General features: G+C 48.5%; 1 protein-coding gene and 1 non-coding gene across 3 annotated transcripts; both read right to left on the bottom strand.

Moving 5' to 3' along the window:
• Nucleotides 1-544: 544 nt before the first annotated feature.
• Nucleotides 545-8,049, bottom strand: LOC125157856 (melanoma-associated antigen D4). Of its 2 annotated transcripts, XM_047844918.1 has the most exons (13): nt 7,955-8,049; nt 6,716-6,926; nt 5,607-6,437; nt 5,064-5,267; nt 4,896-4,959; nt 4,590-4,669; nt 4,105-4,196; nt 3,395-3,474; nt 3,252-3,294; nt 2,773-2,835; nt 1,715-1,829; nt 952-1,382; nt 545-763 (listed from the first exon to the last, which is right to left on the bottom strand). In XM_047844918.1, exons 2-13 carry the CDS (start codon nt 6,923-6,925, stop codon nt 754-756), a joined length of 2,223 nt encoding a protein of 740 aa, XP_047700874.1. In that variant the 5' UTR covers nt 6,926; nt 7,955-8,049; the 3' UTR covers nt 545-753. The 2 variants fall into 2 exon arrangements, with proteins under 2 accessions (XP_047700874.1, XP_047700875.1); XM_047844919.1 differs by lacking the exon at nt 545-763 and having other exon boundaries at nt 948-1,382.
• LOC125158037 (small nucleolar RNA SNORA11) lies at nt 2,077-2,205 on the bottom strand. Its single transcript, XR_007149162.1, has one exon. It is a non-coding gene; the product is annotated as a small nucleolar RNA SNORA11 (small nucleolar RNA).
• Nucleotides 8,050-18,607: the final 10,558 nt, after the last annotated feature.

Raw genomic sequence — 18,607 nt, 5'->3', positions numbered from 1 at the left:
CAACAGGCCTCAGGTCATGGTCACAGGCAATGGGCTGGTGAGCTCTACTTTCATTAAACCTACTCTGTCGGGAACGATGGCTCCTCCTTCCACCTGCTGGAGGGCGGAGAATGTTGCTGAGGCCTATCTCCTTTCCCTGAAGACTCCATCTGAGGGAGGGATGAGGTGCTGAGGTTGTGTGGAGGATGGCGCCTCCAAAGATGGGGTGGAGGAGGTGGGGATTGGTGAATGTCTGTGGACCTTGTTGTGTGGTGGGAGGGACCGTGGCACCAACCCACAGCCTTCCACTCCACCCTTTTTCCCGCCACCTCCCCCACCATTGGCATCTAACTGGGGTTGTACCACGTGGGAAATCATGTAACTCTGTGGACTGGAGCCTCTCGAAACTCACGGTCTAGGCACTCAGGGGGCACCTCCGCATCTCCCAGCACTGTACCCACACCTACTGCCTTCCATGCAGAGGCAGGGCGTGGCCATCTCAGAGCACCTGACCACGTGCTCCTCAGAGCACCACGTGCGCAGGTAAAGGAAGAAACTTCCCAAGTAATTTTGCAACTTTAATGTAACACCGATACCAAAAACATGAAAACACGACAGAAGCGCACAACAACAGCACACAACCAAAGCAGGAAGGGCAGAGAGAGCTTCATCTGGCATGCCATCTCAGATGGGCAGGGAGAAGCTGCCTAGAGTGCTGTGTGAGAGAGGGATCTGAGGAGGCACTCTGGCCTGGTGCGTGACGGCCGCAGTCCATCAGCGCTGCCTGCAAAGCAAGACACAAAAGCTGACGCAGAAATACAAATATATGTGAAACGGGGAGGGACGCAAGGACAGAACAAATGTCTTTCACACTCTCTTGGTTCCCCCACTGCTCCCAGGCCCTCCCCCGACTTCTCACAGCCCCCTCCCATGCCCTTCTGCAGAGTTTCATTTAGCGACTGAAAACCTTACTGGATCCAGGAGAAGAAGTTGGCACTCGTTCTGGCAGCATTTCTGGTCCGGATGGTGGAGCTGGTGCTGGGCCCATCGAGAATGCTGGTGCTGGCCCCACCGTTGGTGCCACTGCTGACACCAGCCCTCCAAGTGGCTCTCCTGTTGGCACGGTTGCTATTCAGAATGTACTGATGGTATCTGGCCCAGAAAGCGAAGGGAATCCTGGCCCAGGCATCGCCAAAATCTCCGTCCTCATCCCAGGTCAGGAGCTCCACCTGTATGTCGTCCCAGCTCCACCGTCCAATCAGAGCTTCGTCCCCGATATTCATCTGGGCCCTCATCTGGGCCCTGGCATGCTCCTCAGCCATATCCACATCCATCGTCTTGAATGCATCATCCACAGCCTCCAGGAAATGAGCCTTCCACTCCCGGGGGTCTCGGTTCTGATTCTGCAGTAGAGTGACAGCAACCATCCAAACAGCTAGCCCACCTCCACTGAGCACCTGCTTCCTGCCATACACCCTCCTGGGAGCTGTGCATAATCATTACACAAAGACCGCTGGAGTCTGACTCTCCCGTTATTCCAGGCCAGTCCAGGGGCTTCACCCCATCCCTCCTGCTTACTAAGTCTGTGAACTTGTGTCAGTGACCTACTTAGGAACCTGTCAGTATCCTCACTGGACAGACAGTGGGAGGAGGCCGTGACCAAGAAACAAAGAAGGTACAGCAAGGACCAGACCCAGACCCCATCGCCTGGCCCCAAACAGAGGCTCTCTGTTACCTGGGCAATGAATCGCAGCACCCTCATCTTGCTGGTCTCGTGGCGGGCTCGCAGGCCCCAGAGGAACTCATACTCGGGTGGGCTGCTATTGGGGACCTTCTTGTATTCCAGGTACCTCAGGGCAAGAGGAAGAGAAACGTTTGCTTCCAGCCAGGCAGACCTGTTGTTGCACCAGTGGCTCCCAGGTGGCCCCTTTCCGGCCCTGATGCTGCAGCTCAGCTCCTGGGGGAGGATGGTCCTGACCTCCAGCCCATGCCTCACTCCCACGCTCACTCCTAGGGTTTCTGCCTCCACGATTGAGGCCTACAAAGCCTTAGGCCGCCAGTCCTGCCCAGAAGCCATGTGGAGGTGCAGGGTGGGACACGTGTAGGGTATCTGTTCATAGGAAGGCCACAAGTTTGTGCCCCTTGTCACAATGCACCCAGAGTCCCGTTGGGTGTGTTGTAAACAGAGGAGCCATTTCATCAGGCGCCCTGCTCTGAGCTCACCCCAGTGCAGGGTGTCGTCCATGGCCTGGAGGAACCCCGGGACGGCCCACCGCAGAGAACGACGCTAAAGGGAAGAAGAGCAGCACACTCCGCCCATATCCCCGACGGTGTGCGCGTGCGCGTGCGCATGTCCATGTGCCTGTGTGGGTGCGCGCGTGTTCTCCAAGGACCAAGGATTGGGTGGACCTTAACCAGAAAGCCAGGAGGGCTGGGCTCTAGGGCCAAATGGGGCGCTTACCTGTGGGGGCCACGCTCAGACTTCCACCCTCTGAGTCCCCTGTTCCCGGGATGGAAAGCAAGGGAAATTCTACTACAGCCTATGGGGCAGGTGCCAAAGGGCATGGGGGTTGTAACACACCCTGCACCGTGTTCTCTGTCAGCTTGTACTCCCTTTCCCCAAGACCAAGCTGGATCTCTACTCCTCGCCAACACTCCAGACGCCACCCACACTCACACCAGGGACACCTATCCCTCTGGTGCTAAGATATGGGATGGAGAATGGCTGCTCGGCCAGATCGGCACACGAGGAATGCACAAGCGTGAGACAAAGTTAACCTGGCCAATACTTACTTCTGCTTCACAAAGTCCTCTGTAATGAGCTTCCTTAGATCGCCAAGGAATGGGTGCCTCACCCTGAGGGCAAAGAAAGGAATCCATAACAAGAACAGTGGCAGTGAGGGACACGTGGGCGGGAGCACTCCCTGGCAGGATTGAGAGCTGCCCAGCCTGTGGGGCATCCCCATGGAGGCCTGGGGTGGCACCAGGGGCCGCACGTCAAGGATGTCAAGGATACCCTAGGCAAGGGTTTGGTGGAATCCCTAAATCTGATGGTTTCTCTTACGTCTCATCTGGGGACAGAGAGGGGACATGGAGCAGCGAGGGGCTGAGAGTTCAGGACCATTTCCCCATGCACCGTGACGAGACCCTTTGCCTCTACCCAGTCCAGGACGTCCACTCCCCTGGCACCAGGCCACCAGGCTACTGCAACCCTGGTGCCACTGGTGCCCAAGGACAACACTGAGGGGTGGGAGTCGAGAGCCCAACCATACCCAGGGCGCAGTCCCATCTTGCGTAGTGCCTCCCAGAGGACAGCTGTGAGGGGAGATGAGATACAAGAATTTCACACACAAAGCTGAGACTCTGGGCAACCCACCCCACCCCCACCCCCCCGGCGGCAGGTCCAGCCACTCACCCTCGCTGGCACGGTTGCCATTCATGAAAATGACTCCCAGAATCACCAAGAGGAGGCTCAGCCTGGGGGTGTCCTTGGTCCTAAAGGTGGAGAAAAACGTATTCTATCCGGCAGGCATCTGCCCGAGGGACTAGGGTCGGTTCACCTGACTAGCCTTTCCCAGATGGCTGGGCTACAGAGCGGTTCTTCCCACTCTGCGCATGGCTTGTTCTCTGACCCAGACCATCTTTTCCTCTGTCTGAGACTGAATCGCTTCACGCATCGAACGTAGATGCGAAGAGCCCCTCCCAGAGTCGTGTCCACAACGGGGTCAGGGCAGGGAGCAAATGCTTGGCAACAGTGTGTCCACAGGAGGCATATCCAGACCTTCCCTGCCCTTCGAGCACCGGGAGTTAGACTGGACGGGAAGCTTCCTTCTCCCCGGACCACTCTGCCAAGCCCAGGCCAGGCACGTAGCAGGAAGGGACAGGCAACAAGGAGCCTGCTTTCCCAGAAGATGGGGTGAGGAGGTGGCCGGGGTGGGGGTGAAGCCCTGAGAGCAGCCAAGGCTTGACCCCAGGCTCCTGCCCTTTCATCCCCTAATCACTGGGCACCACTAACTGTGGGTAGGAGCTGTGCCAGGCACCAAAGCCTTGTTTTCCCATTTCTCCGAGAGGAAAGGGAGAGGCACCAGCGAGGAGCCCACAATCCTCCTGCCCGCCCTTTCTTACTTTCCCAGGAGACGAGCTGAGGAATCACGTGTGCACACGAGAATGTACAGGTGTTCTTCCTTGTCAATTTCCTTCAGGTGAATCCCAAACTTCTACGTGGGGGAGAAACCAGAACAGGACATGAGAAACCCACGCTGCCTGTCCCACAGGCAGTCCTTTCATTTCCCGTCAGAACTCTCTCTCAGCCGGGACCCCAAAGTCACGCGGAAGACTGAAGAAGAGAGGCCGAAGAGGAACTGCCCTGTGGGAGCTCTGACACCGGCCAAAGCAACAGGACCCACTTCAGGGGACAAGAGACACTCAAAAGAGCATGAGGGAGAGGACCCTGCGGGGGATGGAAGCATAAGGTGGACGCTCCCAGGTGGAGAAGCTAGGGAGGGCTTCCAGAGCAGGTAGTGCCGGAGGTGGGCCTCAAGGGGCTGCAGGGTGCAAGGCCTGCCTGCAGCTCTTGTACTACAGGGAGCTGCCCCTGTCCCTTTGCCCACCTTTTCCAGAGTGTACGTTGCTCGTTCAATGATCTCAGGGAAATGTTCGTCGTATTCTCGGATGACATCCTTCATCATGTCTGCGGGAGATGAGAGGTGGAGAGAGCACCAGGGCCGAGCAGGGGCCAAAGAGCTGCACCCCCTCAGTCAGCCTCACTGAGGGGAGCACAGTTGGGACCCCCGTACTGTGCAAATGGGAGCGATCAGCTGGGCACACTGGGTGGGGACATGTGATGCGAGGCCCCGCAGGGTAGGGATGGGGACGGGGGAAGGGCAGAGCTCAGGGAGGGGGCACAGGTTGCCCACCTGAGCGCTTGATGGGAATCTTCTTGTAGTCCTTAATCATCAGATATTTCACCAGTTTATTTGCCTGGAGGAGGAGGAGCACACGGGGAGATCAAGGCATGGCTGACCTCCAAGAACTGGCCCATAGGAGAGGAGAGGAGGAAGACGGGGAAAAGGCAGATTTCTTACCCTCTCTTGCAGAAGGGTCACGTTGCGGGGTGGCAAGCACAGGACATGTCTTGAGGGTACCTGGGACCTCAGGGCCATCGGTGGCCGGGGAACCATATGAGCCCGCACTGTCATCGGAGGCTGCGATGGTCTCCAGGTCGGTGGGACCGCAGGAGGCTCTCTCTCCTCCTCGCTGCTCTCATATTCGTCATCCAGGTGCTTGGACTGTAGCATTAGAGAGAGAAGAGACCCAGGGCTACCAGACTCACCGTGCAAAAGTGCCCAGCACACGTCTTAACCAGAGGAGATACTTGGAAATGAGGGTAGTACAAACAGTGGATGACATGTGCTGAGTGCTTACTACGTGCCCGGCACTGAGCCAACCTCTTCTCCCATCAGGCCTGAGGGCAGAGACTTTGTGGGGTCAAAGCATGCTAGCAAACTTGTGTTGGACCAACGTGCACAAGCTGACAGAAAAGAGGAGGGGAGGGGAGGGGAGAGGAGAGGATAGAGCAGAGAAAGGAGGGGAGCAAGTGGGGGGTGCAGACAGCAGGGAGGTCTCACCTTCTTGGTCCTCTTGCCTCCCATCCTGACCCAGGGCTCAGCACTGTGCTGGGCAGGGGCAGCTGCACCCTCAGGCTCAGGGATGCTTGTGGCCACCTTGGTCTTGGCAGCAGCTGCTGTCACAGCATTCTGAGGCTCCACCCACCGGGTCTTGGCGAGCGCCTTTCCAGATTTGGTCGTCTTGGGCCGGGTGGCTGCCCCCTCCCTGGCAGGTGCTGCCTGGAGCACCCCGGAAGCAGCACTGGGGCCCTCTGTGGCAGCCTCTTGGGCCGGGGCGGGCCTCTTGGAGCGGGAGAAGGCCATGCCACTGACACCTGCCGGCTGGGTGAAATCAAAGAGATCGTTCTGACCCAGGAAGGCTGTCTTGGGCCGGGTGGCATCCATCTCACTGGCACACGGAGCCTGAGAGAAACCACAGGCAGCACTAGGACCCTCAGTAGCAGCCTCCTGGGCCTGGGAGCCTGTCTGGGGCTGTGTGGACTTTGCTGGAGCCCCTGGGGTGGCCATCTCACTGGTGACTAGCATCTGGGAGATGTGTGGAGCAGCAAGGGTGGTCTCAGGGGTGGCTGCCTGAGCCTGGGCTGCATAGGTCATGGGCTGGGTATCTTCTCCTGAAGCCTGGTCTGTGGCCACTGGGCGGTTAGTGACCACCTGATTGTAGGTGGCACGGGCAGCAGCAGCAGCGGCCCTAGCAGCACGATTGGAGGCGGCTGCACGGGCTACGTTGACAGCATGGGCAGCAGCCTCATTGGCAAGTGTTTCTGGATCCAGCTGAAATGCCTCCATCAGAGTCCTAGCTAGCATAGGGTTTTCCAGTTCCCAGGGCTCATTCTGCAAGGCCAGACAGAAGGGTAGGGGAAAGCAGACAGTTCTACAAGCTCACATCATGCTTCCCACCCAGCCTCCTCCCTGCGGCCAGCTCCCAACCCCCCCCCCGTCTGCCCCCCACCCCGGACTTCCCAAACCCCCTTTCTCTGAGCAGGAGAGGGAATGCTCGGGAAGCTGGGCAGTCCTTCCCCATTCAACCCTCCCATTCACGACCCCCCCCCCAAAGCAGCTTCACAAGGGAGAAGGCCCAGGGCCAGCAGGTGGCCAACAAGGAGCCTCACCGATAAGATGCGAAGGCCTGGACCCAAGCTCCCAAAGGCTCTGAGGATACGGATGTCAAAGCTGGTGAGGGTGCCATAGCCTCCAAAAGCACCAAATTCTTCATAGTCATTTCCTTCAACCATCTCTTCCTCCCCGACTTCATCGCTACCCTCATCCATGTCTTCAACGTTGTAGGTTTCTGATTCCATGCGGTAGCTTCCCTCAGCCATGCTGGGGGGGGGGGGGCGGGTGGTCCCAAGGAGAAGAGAGCTTAGCCAGGGAGGGAGGGTGAGGCTTTTTCAAGGGGGAAGGGGCGGGATCCAGTGGGAGGTGGGATCCCTCAGGAGGAGGGAGGCTGCAATCATCAGGTTACTAGGCAGTACAAGGCAGACAGAGGAGGGAGGGGTAGGAGGGAGAAGGGAGGGAGGGGGTGTCTGTTGGGTTAGATTCTGTCAGAGACGCAGCACTAGGAGAGGGATAGCGATGGTCTCCCTGCACTTAAAGGGGAGTTCAAGAGGGGCACGCTCCCCGTCCCAGCCTCTAGATTTGAATAGGGGGTGGACTGGTGGGCTTGGGTCTGAAGAGTCCCAAAGGGGGATGCATTGAGAGAGGGAGAAACAAAGGGTTTGGATTTAACGACGAAGGGGGGAGAGCAGATGACATGAGAGGGCTGAGACTACAGGGACCCCGGAAAGCTATGGGAAACTGAATCCAGAGACCCTCTGGCTAGGTCCAGGCGGGGGCATTCAGCTGATGATTCAGGTCTGGGTTGGGCTCATACAGGAGCGCTAGGGGTGAGAAGGGTGGGGGTGGGGGCTCGGATTAGGTGAGGCATGAATTAGAGCGCTGGAGGTCTCAAACCCCAGGATCGCAACTCCAGGAAGGGGCTCACGGGGTCAACTTGGTTGGAGTGATCTAGGAGTGGTTGGGGTGGGGGTAGGGCCTCTGCTCTAAGATAGCTCAGCAGGGTGCACACGGGTCTGCTAAAGGGGTTCGGATTGTGGGCTCCAGTGTAAGTGGGGATCAGAGAGCCTGAGTCTCCTTTTGGAAGACTCTCCTCTCCTGTTGGAAGAGGTCGGTGCGGAGGTGGGGGGGGGGGGGGGGGGCGGGCGGAGTGTCCTACCTAGACCGTGCGTCTAAGCGGGCTCAGGTTCTGAGTGCCTGGGCTTTGTTCAGATCCGGCTATTGGGGGCGGGGAGGGCGCACCGTGCCGGGTTCCACTCGTCCTCTCCCGGTCCAGTCCGGGGCTGGATTCTTACCTTCCCTGGGGCTCCAATGGCGTCCGTCCTCAGCACCAGGAACCCCGCAGCCGCGCCCTCGCCTACTGCTGCCAGCACAGCAGCTCCGACCACCCCGCCCCTTTTCTCCGCGCACCCCCCGCGTCTGGGCAGCCTGCGCATGCGCGGACCCCTCCAGCCCGCCCGCTTTCCCAACAAAAGCCCTCTCCACCAGGTTCCCAGTGCGCATGCGACTCCAAGAGTGTGGTGGGCGGGGTGGGGGGCGTTTTCTCCTTCCCGCCCGAGACCCCTCACCCCTCCTCTGACCGCAGGGTCGCGCACTCACAGCTCTGGGTGCAGTTCGACCACCCAATCATCTACCCTCGGTGCCCGCACTCCTGCACAATGCTTCTCGTCCCTGCCCTCCCCGTTCCCGCTAAACTCCTCTGGTGTGGTCTGGAATACACTATGTCTGGCTTCCCCAGCATGACCCCTAGGTCACAAACACAAAGGTCTCTAGCTGTGTCTCTAACTGTAACAAGGGGAATGGAAATGGCCAGAGGATGCCAGTTGCCTTTGTGTTGCCCAGCACTACCCATCTCCATGGCCCCCAGACACACTGGGAACATCTGCTTCCCCAGATACTCTGTATGCAGCGTGTGCATCACAGCGCTGTCTGTACTGGGGCTTGTCTTCCTCTCACAGCAACCCTGGGAGGTGGCTGTCAGCATCCCCATTTTACAGATCAGAAAGCTGAAGCACAGTCACACCGCATGAACTAGACAAGGCCACAGAGCCAGTAAACAGAAAATGCAATCAATATGTGGGCCTGGGTCTTCCTGACTCCAGACCCCATGTCCCTGTAGGGCTGGCCTGGGGACTGAGGTGCGCCCCCCCCCCCCTTCAGTTGGAGCGACAGATCCACCCCTCAGCTCTCCTGCCCTGCCAACACCTGTCCCAAACAAGCAAAGTTTGTGCTCTCTGAGACGCAAGCTCATGCTCTGTATCCGGGACACAGGTAGAGACCCCCAGTCTCCAGCCCTCACCTACTGCACGCGTGGGTCCATCCAGGTGTGGGAATTGCTCCTTGGGGTCCACTCCCTGACCTAGCCTCAGGCCTCTTCGCTGTGAGTGGCACAAACACGCTGCCCCTGAGGCCTTCCTGGTGCCCGCTGGAGCGGCCAGGACAATCAGGCATTTTGTGTGTCTGAGCCATGGCAAGCCCTGCTTCAGAGTAAATGTTTGCCCGGGGTTCCTTGCAGGGCAGGGGCCTGGGGCCGCTGTGGTCTTGTGGAAAGAAACCGGGCTGGTCTTCAGAATTCCAGGGATGGGGTGCCGGGCCAGTCTGTTGCTACTAGCTGTGTGAGCCTGCTCGGGTCCCTGGACATCTGTGAGCCCGGTTTCTCAATATGCAACATGGAGAGCACAGGAAGCACATCCCGGGGTCCTACCCGACCCAACACATGCTGCTGTGCTTCCAGAATGACTGGAGAAACTGCTTTGGAGGCAGACAATGCTATGTTTCCAACTCAAATCGAACCTGTGCTTTTTACAAAAACCATAGCGGACTTTTAGATTTGTTTTTATGTCAGCCTCTCCGGGACTCCTGTGTGTGAATGGAAGCTATTGCTAGGACCACAGCTTTTACTCTCCAATGACCAGTATCAATTCTGACTGGCTGGTTGACTTTCCTCAGCTGTTGCATAGCAACCTCCCCCTTCAGCAGCCTGTGTCTCTTCAGCCCTTCCTGTATAACACGTTTCTGTGGGAGGTGACCAGACCCTAGAAATGAAAGCCTTGGCAAGCTGCTCAGTGCTAATAGAAAATACTGTGTTCCCATCTCAAACTGAACCTGTGCTTTTTACAAAAGCCATAGTGGACTCTCGTACTCATTTTGTTTGCTTGTTTTTGCTTTCTTTCTCCTTTCTGAAATTGAGGTATAATTGGCATATGACTTTATGTTAGTTTCAGGTGTGCAACGTAGTGATTCAATATTTTTATGTATTGTGAAATGATCACCACAATAAGTCTACTTAACGTCCATCCCCATATATAGTTACGACTTTTTTTCTTATGATGCGAGCTTTTGTCACATTCGTTTTTGTATCAGCCTCTCTCTATATAAGCTATGTAACTATATATCTATGCTAACATCCTAGTAACTCCAAAATCTACAGCTCCAGTTTGAACCTCGCCTTTGAGATCCAAACCCATATATTCATTCCCCTACATGACATCTCCATTTGGATGTCTCAAGGGCTCCTCACAGTGAGTCTGTCTAGAACTGGTCACTTGGTATACTACCCCTCCCAAAGGCTCAGACTCCCCATCTCTCTTGTTTCTAAAACTCCCATCTTCACCATCTCAGTAAATGGCACCATTATCCACACTCACTCCAGAAAACGGAAGTCAGCTACCACCACTCCCCTTTGCTCATACGCTGCACCCTGATGGGAAGCCTCTGCAGCTCTCCAGAACTATCTCTCTGTGTGGCTCTCCCCTCCCTTATTTCCAGCAAATTCTAGTCACGTTGGCCTCTCAGAACTCTCAACTGTGTCTCCTTCACTCAGGCTCTCCACTGGGCTCTGTTTGTGTTCAGTCTCCCTGTGCTGCAGCCTGTAAACTCCATCCAGGCAAGAAATTGGGGGAGTTGGGCAATCTGAGAGCTCACCATATTAGTTTCCTTTCTCTCAGGGATCGCTGTCTACTGTTGCCTGTGGTGCCATGACGTAAAAGCTTTAGAATTTTTTTGGTTTGCAGCTATTCAGGTGGGAGAGTAAATCGGGTTCCTGTTAAACCATCATGCCTCCATGATGTATTTCTTAAATTTGAATTTTTTCTTAAATTTGAATTTTTTTCGCTGAGCCATAGGGTTTTAAGATGTGTTTCCTTGCTACACATGCATCTAAGATCTACCTAAGTGACTCTGCACAGATATCGTATGGCGTGTATTCATGACATTTTTCTTTCCAATCTGCTCCCCCAGGGCTTTACCCTGACTCCTAAGGAAGTGGAAAACTGGAAAAAATATACAACCATTCAACACCAAAGGTAAGAATTACAGGGAACTTCTCATCAGAAACAATGCAAGTTATAAGATGGTGGCATATAATCCTTATAATAGTGAAATAATTAATAACTGCCAACTCATGGGGCGCCTGGGTGGCGCAGTCGGTTGAGCGTCCGACTTCAGCCAGGTCACGATCTCGCGGTCCGTGAGTTCGAGCCCCACGTCAGGCTCTGGGCTGATGGCTCAGAGCCTGGAGCCTGTTTCCGATTCTGTGTCTCCCTCTCTCTCTGCCCCTCCCCCGTTCATGCTCTGCCTCTCTCTGTCCCAAAAAAAAAAAAAAAAAAAAAAAAAAAAAACGTTGAAAAAAAAAATAACTGCCAACTCAGAATTTTTATATTCAACGAATATCTTTTTAAAGTGAAGTTGAATTAAAAGTTCTTTTCAGGGGCGCCTGGGTGGCGCAGTCGGTTGAGCGTCCGACTTCAGCCAGGTCACGATCTCGCGGTCTGTGAGTTCGAGCCCCGCATCAGGCTCTGGGCTGATGGCTCGGAGCCTGGAGCCTGTTTCCGATTCTGTGTCTCCCTCTCTCTCTGCCCCTCCCCCGTTCATGCTCTGCCTCTCTCTGTCCCAAAAATAAATAAACTTTAAAAAAAAAAAGTTCTTTTCATACATACCAGTGTTGAAATAATTCATCATCATTGGATATGCACTACAAGAAATAGTAAAGGATGTCTTTGAGGCATGAGAAAAATGACAGTAAATATAAATGTATTCTACACAAATGAATAAACAATACTGGAGATGTTAAATATGATGATAGCGATAAAATAATCTTTTTTTTTATTTTTGGAACTTTCTTTATAAATTAATTGAGAGCGTAAACAGAAATTCATAGCAATGCATTGTGGAGTATAAATTCTGTGGAATTAATTTCTTGGACAATAATAGCACAGGGCCTAGTGGGAATATAAGTATACTGTTGGTGGGTTCTAATTCTACATGTGAAGTAGTACAATATTACTTGAAGGTAGACTGTCGTAAGTTAAAAGAAGCATCAAATGTAAAACCTATCCAAAAAATTATGGCTAATAAGCCTATTTGGAAGATAAATGGTATTATCATGAAATACTTTAAAATAAGTCCTAAAAGGGAAAACAAAATAAGACAACAGATGAGCAAGTAGAAAACAAATAGCATGATAGTTTTAAATCCAACCATATCGACAATGGTATTGAATACAAATTGAATTCACCAATTAAAATGTAGAGATTGACAAATTGGATTCCTTTTTCTTAAATAGGCTTTATTTTTAGAGCACTTTTTAAGTTCAGAGCAAAATTGAGCAGAAAGTACAGAGCCATCCCATAAACCCCTTGCCCAAAACAGACACAGCCTCTCCCACTACCAACATCCTGCACCAGACTGGAATACCTCCTCCTACAATCAATGAATCTATACTGACACGTCATTATCATGCAAAGTCCACGGTTCACATCGGTGTTCACTGTTGGTTTTGTGCATTCCATGGGTTTGGACAAATATATAATGACATGTATCCACCATTATCGTACCACACAGAATTGTTTCACTGCCCTCCAAATCCTCTGTGCTCCACATACAAACCCCTCTCTCTTTCCTAACCACAGGCAATCACTGAGTTTTTGTTTGTTTGTTTGTTGTTTGTTTTGTTTTGTTATGTTTTTGTATTTTTAAACTGTTCCCGGGGCGCCTGGGTGGCGCAGTCGGTTAAGCGTCCGACTTCAGCCAGGTCACGATCTCGCGGTCTGTGAGTTCGAGCCCCGCGTCGGGCTCTGGGCTGATGGCTCAGAGCCTGGAGCCTGTTTCCGACTCTGTGTCTCCCTCTCTCTCTCTGCCCCTCCCCCGTTCATGCTCTGTCTCTCTCTGTCCCAAAAATAGATTAAACGTTGAAAAAAAAAATTAAACTGTTCCCATAGTTTTGCCTTTTCTGAAATGTCATATAGTTGGAATCATACACTATGTGACCTTTTTAGATTGGCTTCTTTTAGTGGGTAATGTGCATTTAAGTAAGGTTCCTCTGTGTCTTTTCATGGCTTGATAGCCCATTTCTTTTTAATGCTGAATAATATTCCATTGCCTGGATGTGCCACAGTTTATTTATTCATTACCCTATGAAGGACGTCTTGGTTGTTTCCAAGTTTTAGCAATTATGAATGAAGCTGCTATAAACATATATGTGAGATTTTTGTGTGGACCTAAATTTTCAGCTCATTTGGGTAAATACCAAGGAGCACACTTGCTGGATTGTATGGTCAGAGTAGATTTAGTTTGGTAAGAAACTGTACAACTGTCTTCCAAAGTGGTTGTACAATTTTGCATTCCCACCGGCAATGAATGAGAGTTCCTATTGCTCCACATTCCCACCAGCATTTGGCATTGCCACTGATCTGGATTTGGGCCATTTTAATAAGTGTGTAGTGTCATCTCATCGTTGTAATTTGCTTTTGCCTGATGACATATGAAGTGGAGCATGACAAATGGATTTTAAAAATAAGATCCAGCTATATGGTGTGTACATGAATTCCACTTTAAATGTAAAGGTACATAGAGGTTAAAAGTAAAAGGATGGGAAAAGATATAGCATGCTAGCAGTAATCAAAATCAAGCTGTAATGGATATATTAATACCAGACAAAGCAGATTTCAGAACAAAATACATTACCAGAGATAGTAATTGGTTATATTTATATTTACAATTATATTTGTATTTAAAATTGGTTAAAATGGTCAAGTGGACATAAAAATTCTAAACGGAGTTTGGAAATAAATGAAAGAAAGAAAAATTCATAATTAGGGTCAGAGATTTTAAGTCTTTTCTCTCAAGAGTTGAACAAGTTGACAAAAAAAAAAAAAAAAAAAAACCCAAAACCAGTAAGTGTATAGACTGAAAAACACTATCACCCAAATTAATCTAATTAACATTTTCGCACACTCTCCCCAACGGCAAAGAACACACACTCTTTTCATATATACATGAAAATTTACCACGATAGACAATATTCTGGGCCATAAAAAAGTGTTACTAAATTTGACAGGATTAGCATCACCCAAAGGATTTTCCTAGAGGACAGTGGGATTAAATTAGAAGTAGATAACACAAATGTATCTGTAATATTTTAAAAGTATTTGGAAAGTATATAATACACTCTTCAGTAACATATGGGTGAAAGAGGGAATCAAAAAGAAATTTGGAAAGTAATTTGAACTGAATGAAAAGAAAGTACAACTTACTAAAATTAGTAGGATGTTTCTAAAGCAGTCCTTACCAAGAAATTTATAGAGCACAAATGCCTACATATAAAAATAAGAATTCAAATCAATGACCTAAACTTCAGTACTTAGAAACAAAAATGCAGACACAGTGAAGACCAAAATAGCAGAAGAAAGGAAATAAGGGAAAGTGCAGAAGTCACTGAAGTAGATGATAGGGAAAATAAAATACATTAAATCTGATCTTTAAGAATATGAATACAATTGGGGTGCCTGGGTGGCTCAGTTGGTTAAGTATCCGACTTCAGCTCAGGTCATGATCTCGAGGTTCGTGAGTTCCAGCCCCATGTGGGGCTCTGTGCTGACAGCTCAGAGCCTGGAGCGTGTTTCAGATTCTGTATCTCCCTCTCCCTCTGCCCCTCCCCTGCTTGCTCTCTCTCTCTCTCTCTCTCTCTCTCTCTCTCTTTCTCTCTCTCTGTCTCTCTCTCTAGAAAATAAATGGACATAAAAAAATTTAAAAAAAAAGAATATCGGTACAACTGATAAGCCTTTATCTAGAATGGTTAGGGGAATAAAAGAGAGAAGACACAGGGCACCTGCGTGGCTCAGTGGGTTAAGCATCCGGCTCTTGACTTCGGCTCAGGTCATGATATCATGGTTTGTGTGTTCAAGACCCACATCGGGCTCTGCACTGGTGGTGCAGACGCTGCTTGGGATTCTCTCTCTCTCCCTCTCTCTTTGTCCCTCCCCAGCTCATGTGCTCTCTCTCTCTTTCTCCCTCTGTCTCTCAAAATAAATTTAAAAATATTTTAAAAAAGGAAAATATTATAAAAAATGAGAGAAAGAAGACACAAGTTACCAATATCAGGAATGAGAGAACTGTTGTCATCAATGATCTTACATTAAAATATTATAAATGAATATTATCAATAACTTTATTGTAATCAATGAAATTTTATACCACAAAAATATTCAAGAAAATGAAATTTAAAATGTCATTTGCAATAGCAAAAATTCCATTTACAATAGCCTAAAAATATAAATTGTTTTCATATAGATGTGGTAGAAGAATGTGCAACATTTTACCTGAAAACATTAAAATATTGCCAAAAACAATTAAAGAAAACTTAAATAAATGCAGAGATATACTATGTTCATACTATCTCAAATACCAAACATTGTTAAAGACTTAATTCGCCACAAATTCATCAATAGACTCAGCACAATCTCTGTAATAATCCCATCAGGGTTTTTGTAGGAATTGATAAACTGATTCTAAAATTTATAAAGAAATACAAAACACCTAGAGTATCTAAGACAATTTTGGAAAAGGAAACCCAGTTTGAAAGATTTATGCCATCAGAATTAAACACTGTTTTTTTCAGGTATTGAGGATTAAGAAGGGCACTTGTGATGAGGACCGGATGTCGTACAGAAGTGTTGACTCCATACACTGTACATCTGAAACTAATATTACATTGCATATTAACTAACTGAAATTTAAATTGAAACTTAAAAAAATAGAAAAGAAACCAACAGTTATTACGAAGCTACAATAATCAAGAGAGTTTGCAGTTGACATAAAGAGAGACAATAGAACAATTTAGCATGATAGAAATTCCAGACACAAATACATGCAAGTATATAGCCAATTTGCTTTTTCAAAAAGATGTCAAGGAAATTCAATGGGGAAAAATTAATCTTTTCAAAACATAGTGCTGCTTTTTTTTGCCATATATAAAGAGAAAGAAAGAAAGAAAGACAAAGACAGAAAGAGAAAGAAAGAAAGAAAGAAAGAAAGAAAGAAAGAGAAAGAAGGAAGGAAGGAGAAACCTCAATCCTTACTTGACACCATAAACCAAAACAAACTTAAAATGGATCAAAAACCTAAACGTGAGCTAAAATTGTAAAATTTCTACAAGGAAACATAGGAAATTACGACCATCACAGTGTCTTTGGTTTGGGCAAAGTTTTTCAAACTAGGATGTCTAAAGCACAAAGTATGCAAGACAAAAATTAGTAAGTATGACTTCAAAATTAAAAATGTTTTGGTCTTCAAATGTCACTGTTTTGAAAATGAAAGGGAAAGCCACAGACTGGGATAAAGTATTTAGAAAAAATATATATTCAACACAGTACACTTTTCAACTATATAAAGAACTCTTGCAACTCAGTCATAAGAAGACAAATACCCAACTAAAAAACTGGAAACATGGACAAAATATTTCAACAGACTACCTCAACAAAGAAGTAATACAGATGGCAAATAAACACATGAAAACACGCTCACCATCATTTATTATTAGGGAAATGCAGATTAAAGCCACAAAAAAACAAAACTGTGTCAACACCCTCATATGACTAAAATAAAATAACTGACCCTAACAAATAGTAGCAATGATATGGAGCAACTAGAATACTCATACACTGATGGTGGAAATGTAAAATAATGCAAACACTTTGGAAAACAGTTTGGTAGTTATCTAGTTAGATATACATCTCGCATACAACCCAGTCATTCCACTCCAAGGTGAATGCAGAAAAAAGGAAAACGTAAATCTAAAAAAAAAAAATGTGTTTATGATTGTTCTTTGCAATTGTACTTGCAATAGACAAAATCCTGGAGACAAACCAAATGTTCATCAACAGGGACATGATCTAACTGTGGTATATCCATATAATGTCATAAACCATTAAAAAGGAATGAATTATTGCTACATACAGCAACAAGACTAAATGTGAAAATACAATACTTGAAAAAAGTCAGAAGTATCCCCCCCCAAAAAGAACACAGATGGTATAATTACATTTATTAACACTAGAAAATGAACACTAACTTATAGTAATAGACATCAGTTCAATGTTTGCCCGGTAATGAGAGCATGAGGAGGGCAGGATGGATTTCAAAGGCATACAAGGTTATTTTTCATTATTGTGTATATATATACACCATATACATATACATATACATATGTATGTATACATAAGTATATATATACACACATACATATGTACATACACACACACGCCTATACATATGTATATATACACATTATCTCGAGTATGATGACTATTTCACAGGTACATATGTCAAAACCTATCAGACTGTGCACTTTAAATCTGTTCAGTCTACAGTGTGTCGATTAAAACTCAATACAGTGTAAAAGAAAACAAAAACAAAAAGCGGATGGAGAGGCACCTGTTTGGCTCAGTCAGTTAAGCATCGACTCCTGATTTCAGCTCAGGTCATGATGTCATGGTTCCTGAGACTGAGCCCCGTGTAGGGCTCTGCATTGACAGCATGGAATCTGCTTGGGATTCTCCCTCTCCCTTTCTCTCTGCCCCACCCCCACTTCGTGCGCACGTGTCCTCTCTCTCTCTCTCTCTCTCTCTCTCTAAATAAAAAAAATAAACTTTTTAAAAAAAGACAGAGGATGGGGAGATATATATTGCAAACTTTATAAATTTATAAGATATAAATATCAAATATTATGTAAACCAAGGGCAGATGCCTCACGGTATGCATTTTCCAGTTGCATAAAGAAAATGATATGCATTAAACACAATAGAATTTGTTGTCTCTGTGAGAGGCATAGCGTGGGAGTGGAAAATGCCAACAAAAAGGATCAAACGAATGAATGACAAGTGAGGGGTCTGGCCTGAAAGAATCATGAGAATAGTGATATGAGCTGGAAAGAAGATTTTGTCAACCTCTGACCCTAAATATCCCCACTGTCCCTTTGCTTAAACTATTCTGACCTTCTCTCAGGCCCGTGAGAGTCACACTTGTGACTGCCTTAGGGGCTTTATAGTGCTGCTCCTGGGGTCCCTGCCGTGGTAACCCATTTTCCTCTCGTGCTCAACTGTCTACCTCAGGCTTACTTTTGAGGTCTCAACTTTCACATCAGTTTTTCACGAAGGCCTTTTCTGGCCACAAACCGCTTTATCCCCAATTTAAATTACTCATCCTCTTTTCCTTTCTCTGAGCACCCTGAAAACTTTCTCCATTTCAGTATTTGTCCTAAGGGGATATAGTGGTTAGAGAGAACCTTGCTGAAACATCTGTCTCCCCGTTCCAGCCCCAGCCCCATGGTGAAAGTTGCCATTGTCTGTTTGGTTCTCCACTGTATATTCTGAGGGCCTATTCCAATGCCTGTTACATAATAGACTCTCCAGGATGTTTGTGGGAGGAATAATTGAAACTGAATGGAAAGGAAGGAAGAATAAGAATCAGTAGAGGGATTGGTATGTGAATGTATATATTCATGCTCTCCCGCAGATGTGGTTCCCTGGGGCCCTGACAGTGGGGACACAGACAGGGATATGTGAGGGAGAGCAAAGGGATGAAAGATACCCAGATATGGAATATGTGGAACGGGGTGGAAGGGAGAAAGAGAAACTCAGCAGAAGAACCAGCTGGAGGACTGAAATGATCTA

This window comes from Prionailurus viverrinus, chromosome X, assembly GCF_022837055.1.
Source record: "Prionailurus viverrinus isolate Anna chromosome X, UM_Priviv_1.0, whole genome shotgun sequence".
Lineage (NCBI taxonomy): Eukaryota > Metazoa > Chordata > Mammalia > Carnivora > Felidae > Prionailurus > Prionailurus viverrinus.
Note: the sequence above shows the minus strand (reverse complement) of the source record. Positions and strands in the feature narration are given on the sequence as shown.

Excerpts from the sequence above, each read along its gene's own strand:
- LOC125157856 (XM_047844918.1), bottom strand. The coding sequence starts at position 6,925 with ATGGCTGAGGGAAGCTACCGCATGGAATCAGAAACCTACAACGTTGAA. Across the intron at positions 6,438-6,715 it reads CAGGCCTTCGCATCTTATCG|AATGAGCCCTGGGAACTGGA; the intron begins GTGAGGCTCCTT and ends CTGGCCTTGCAG. Across the intron at positions 1,383-1,714 it reads TGCTGCGATTCATTGCCCAG|AATCAGAACCGAGACCCCCG; the intron begins GTAACAGAGAGC and ends ACTCTACTGCAG.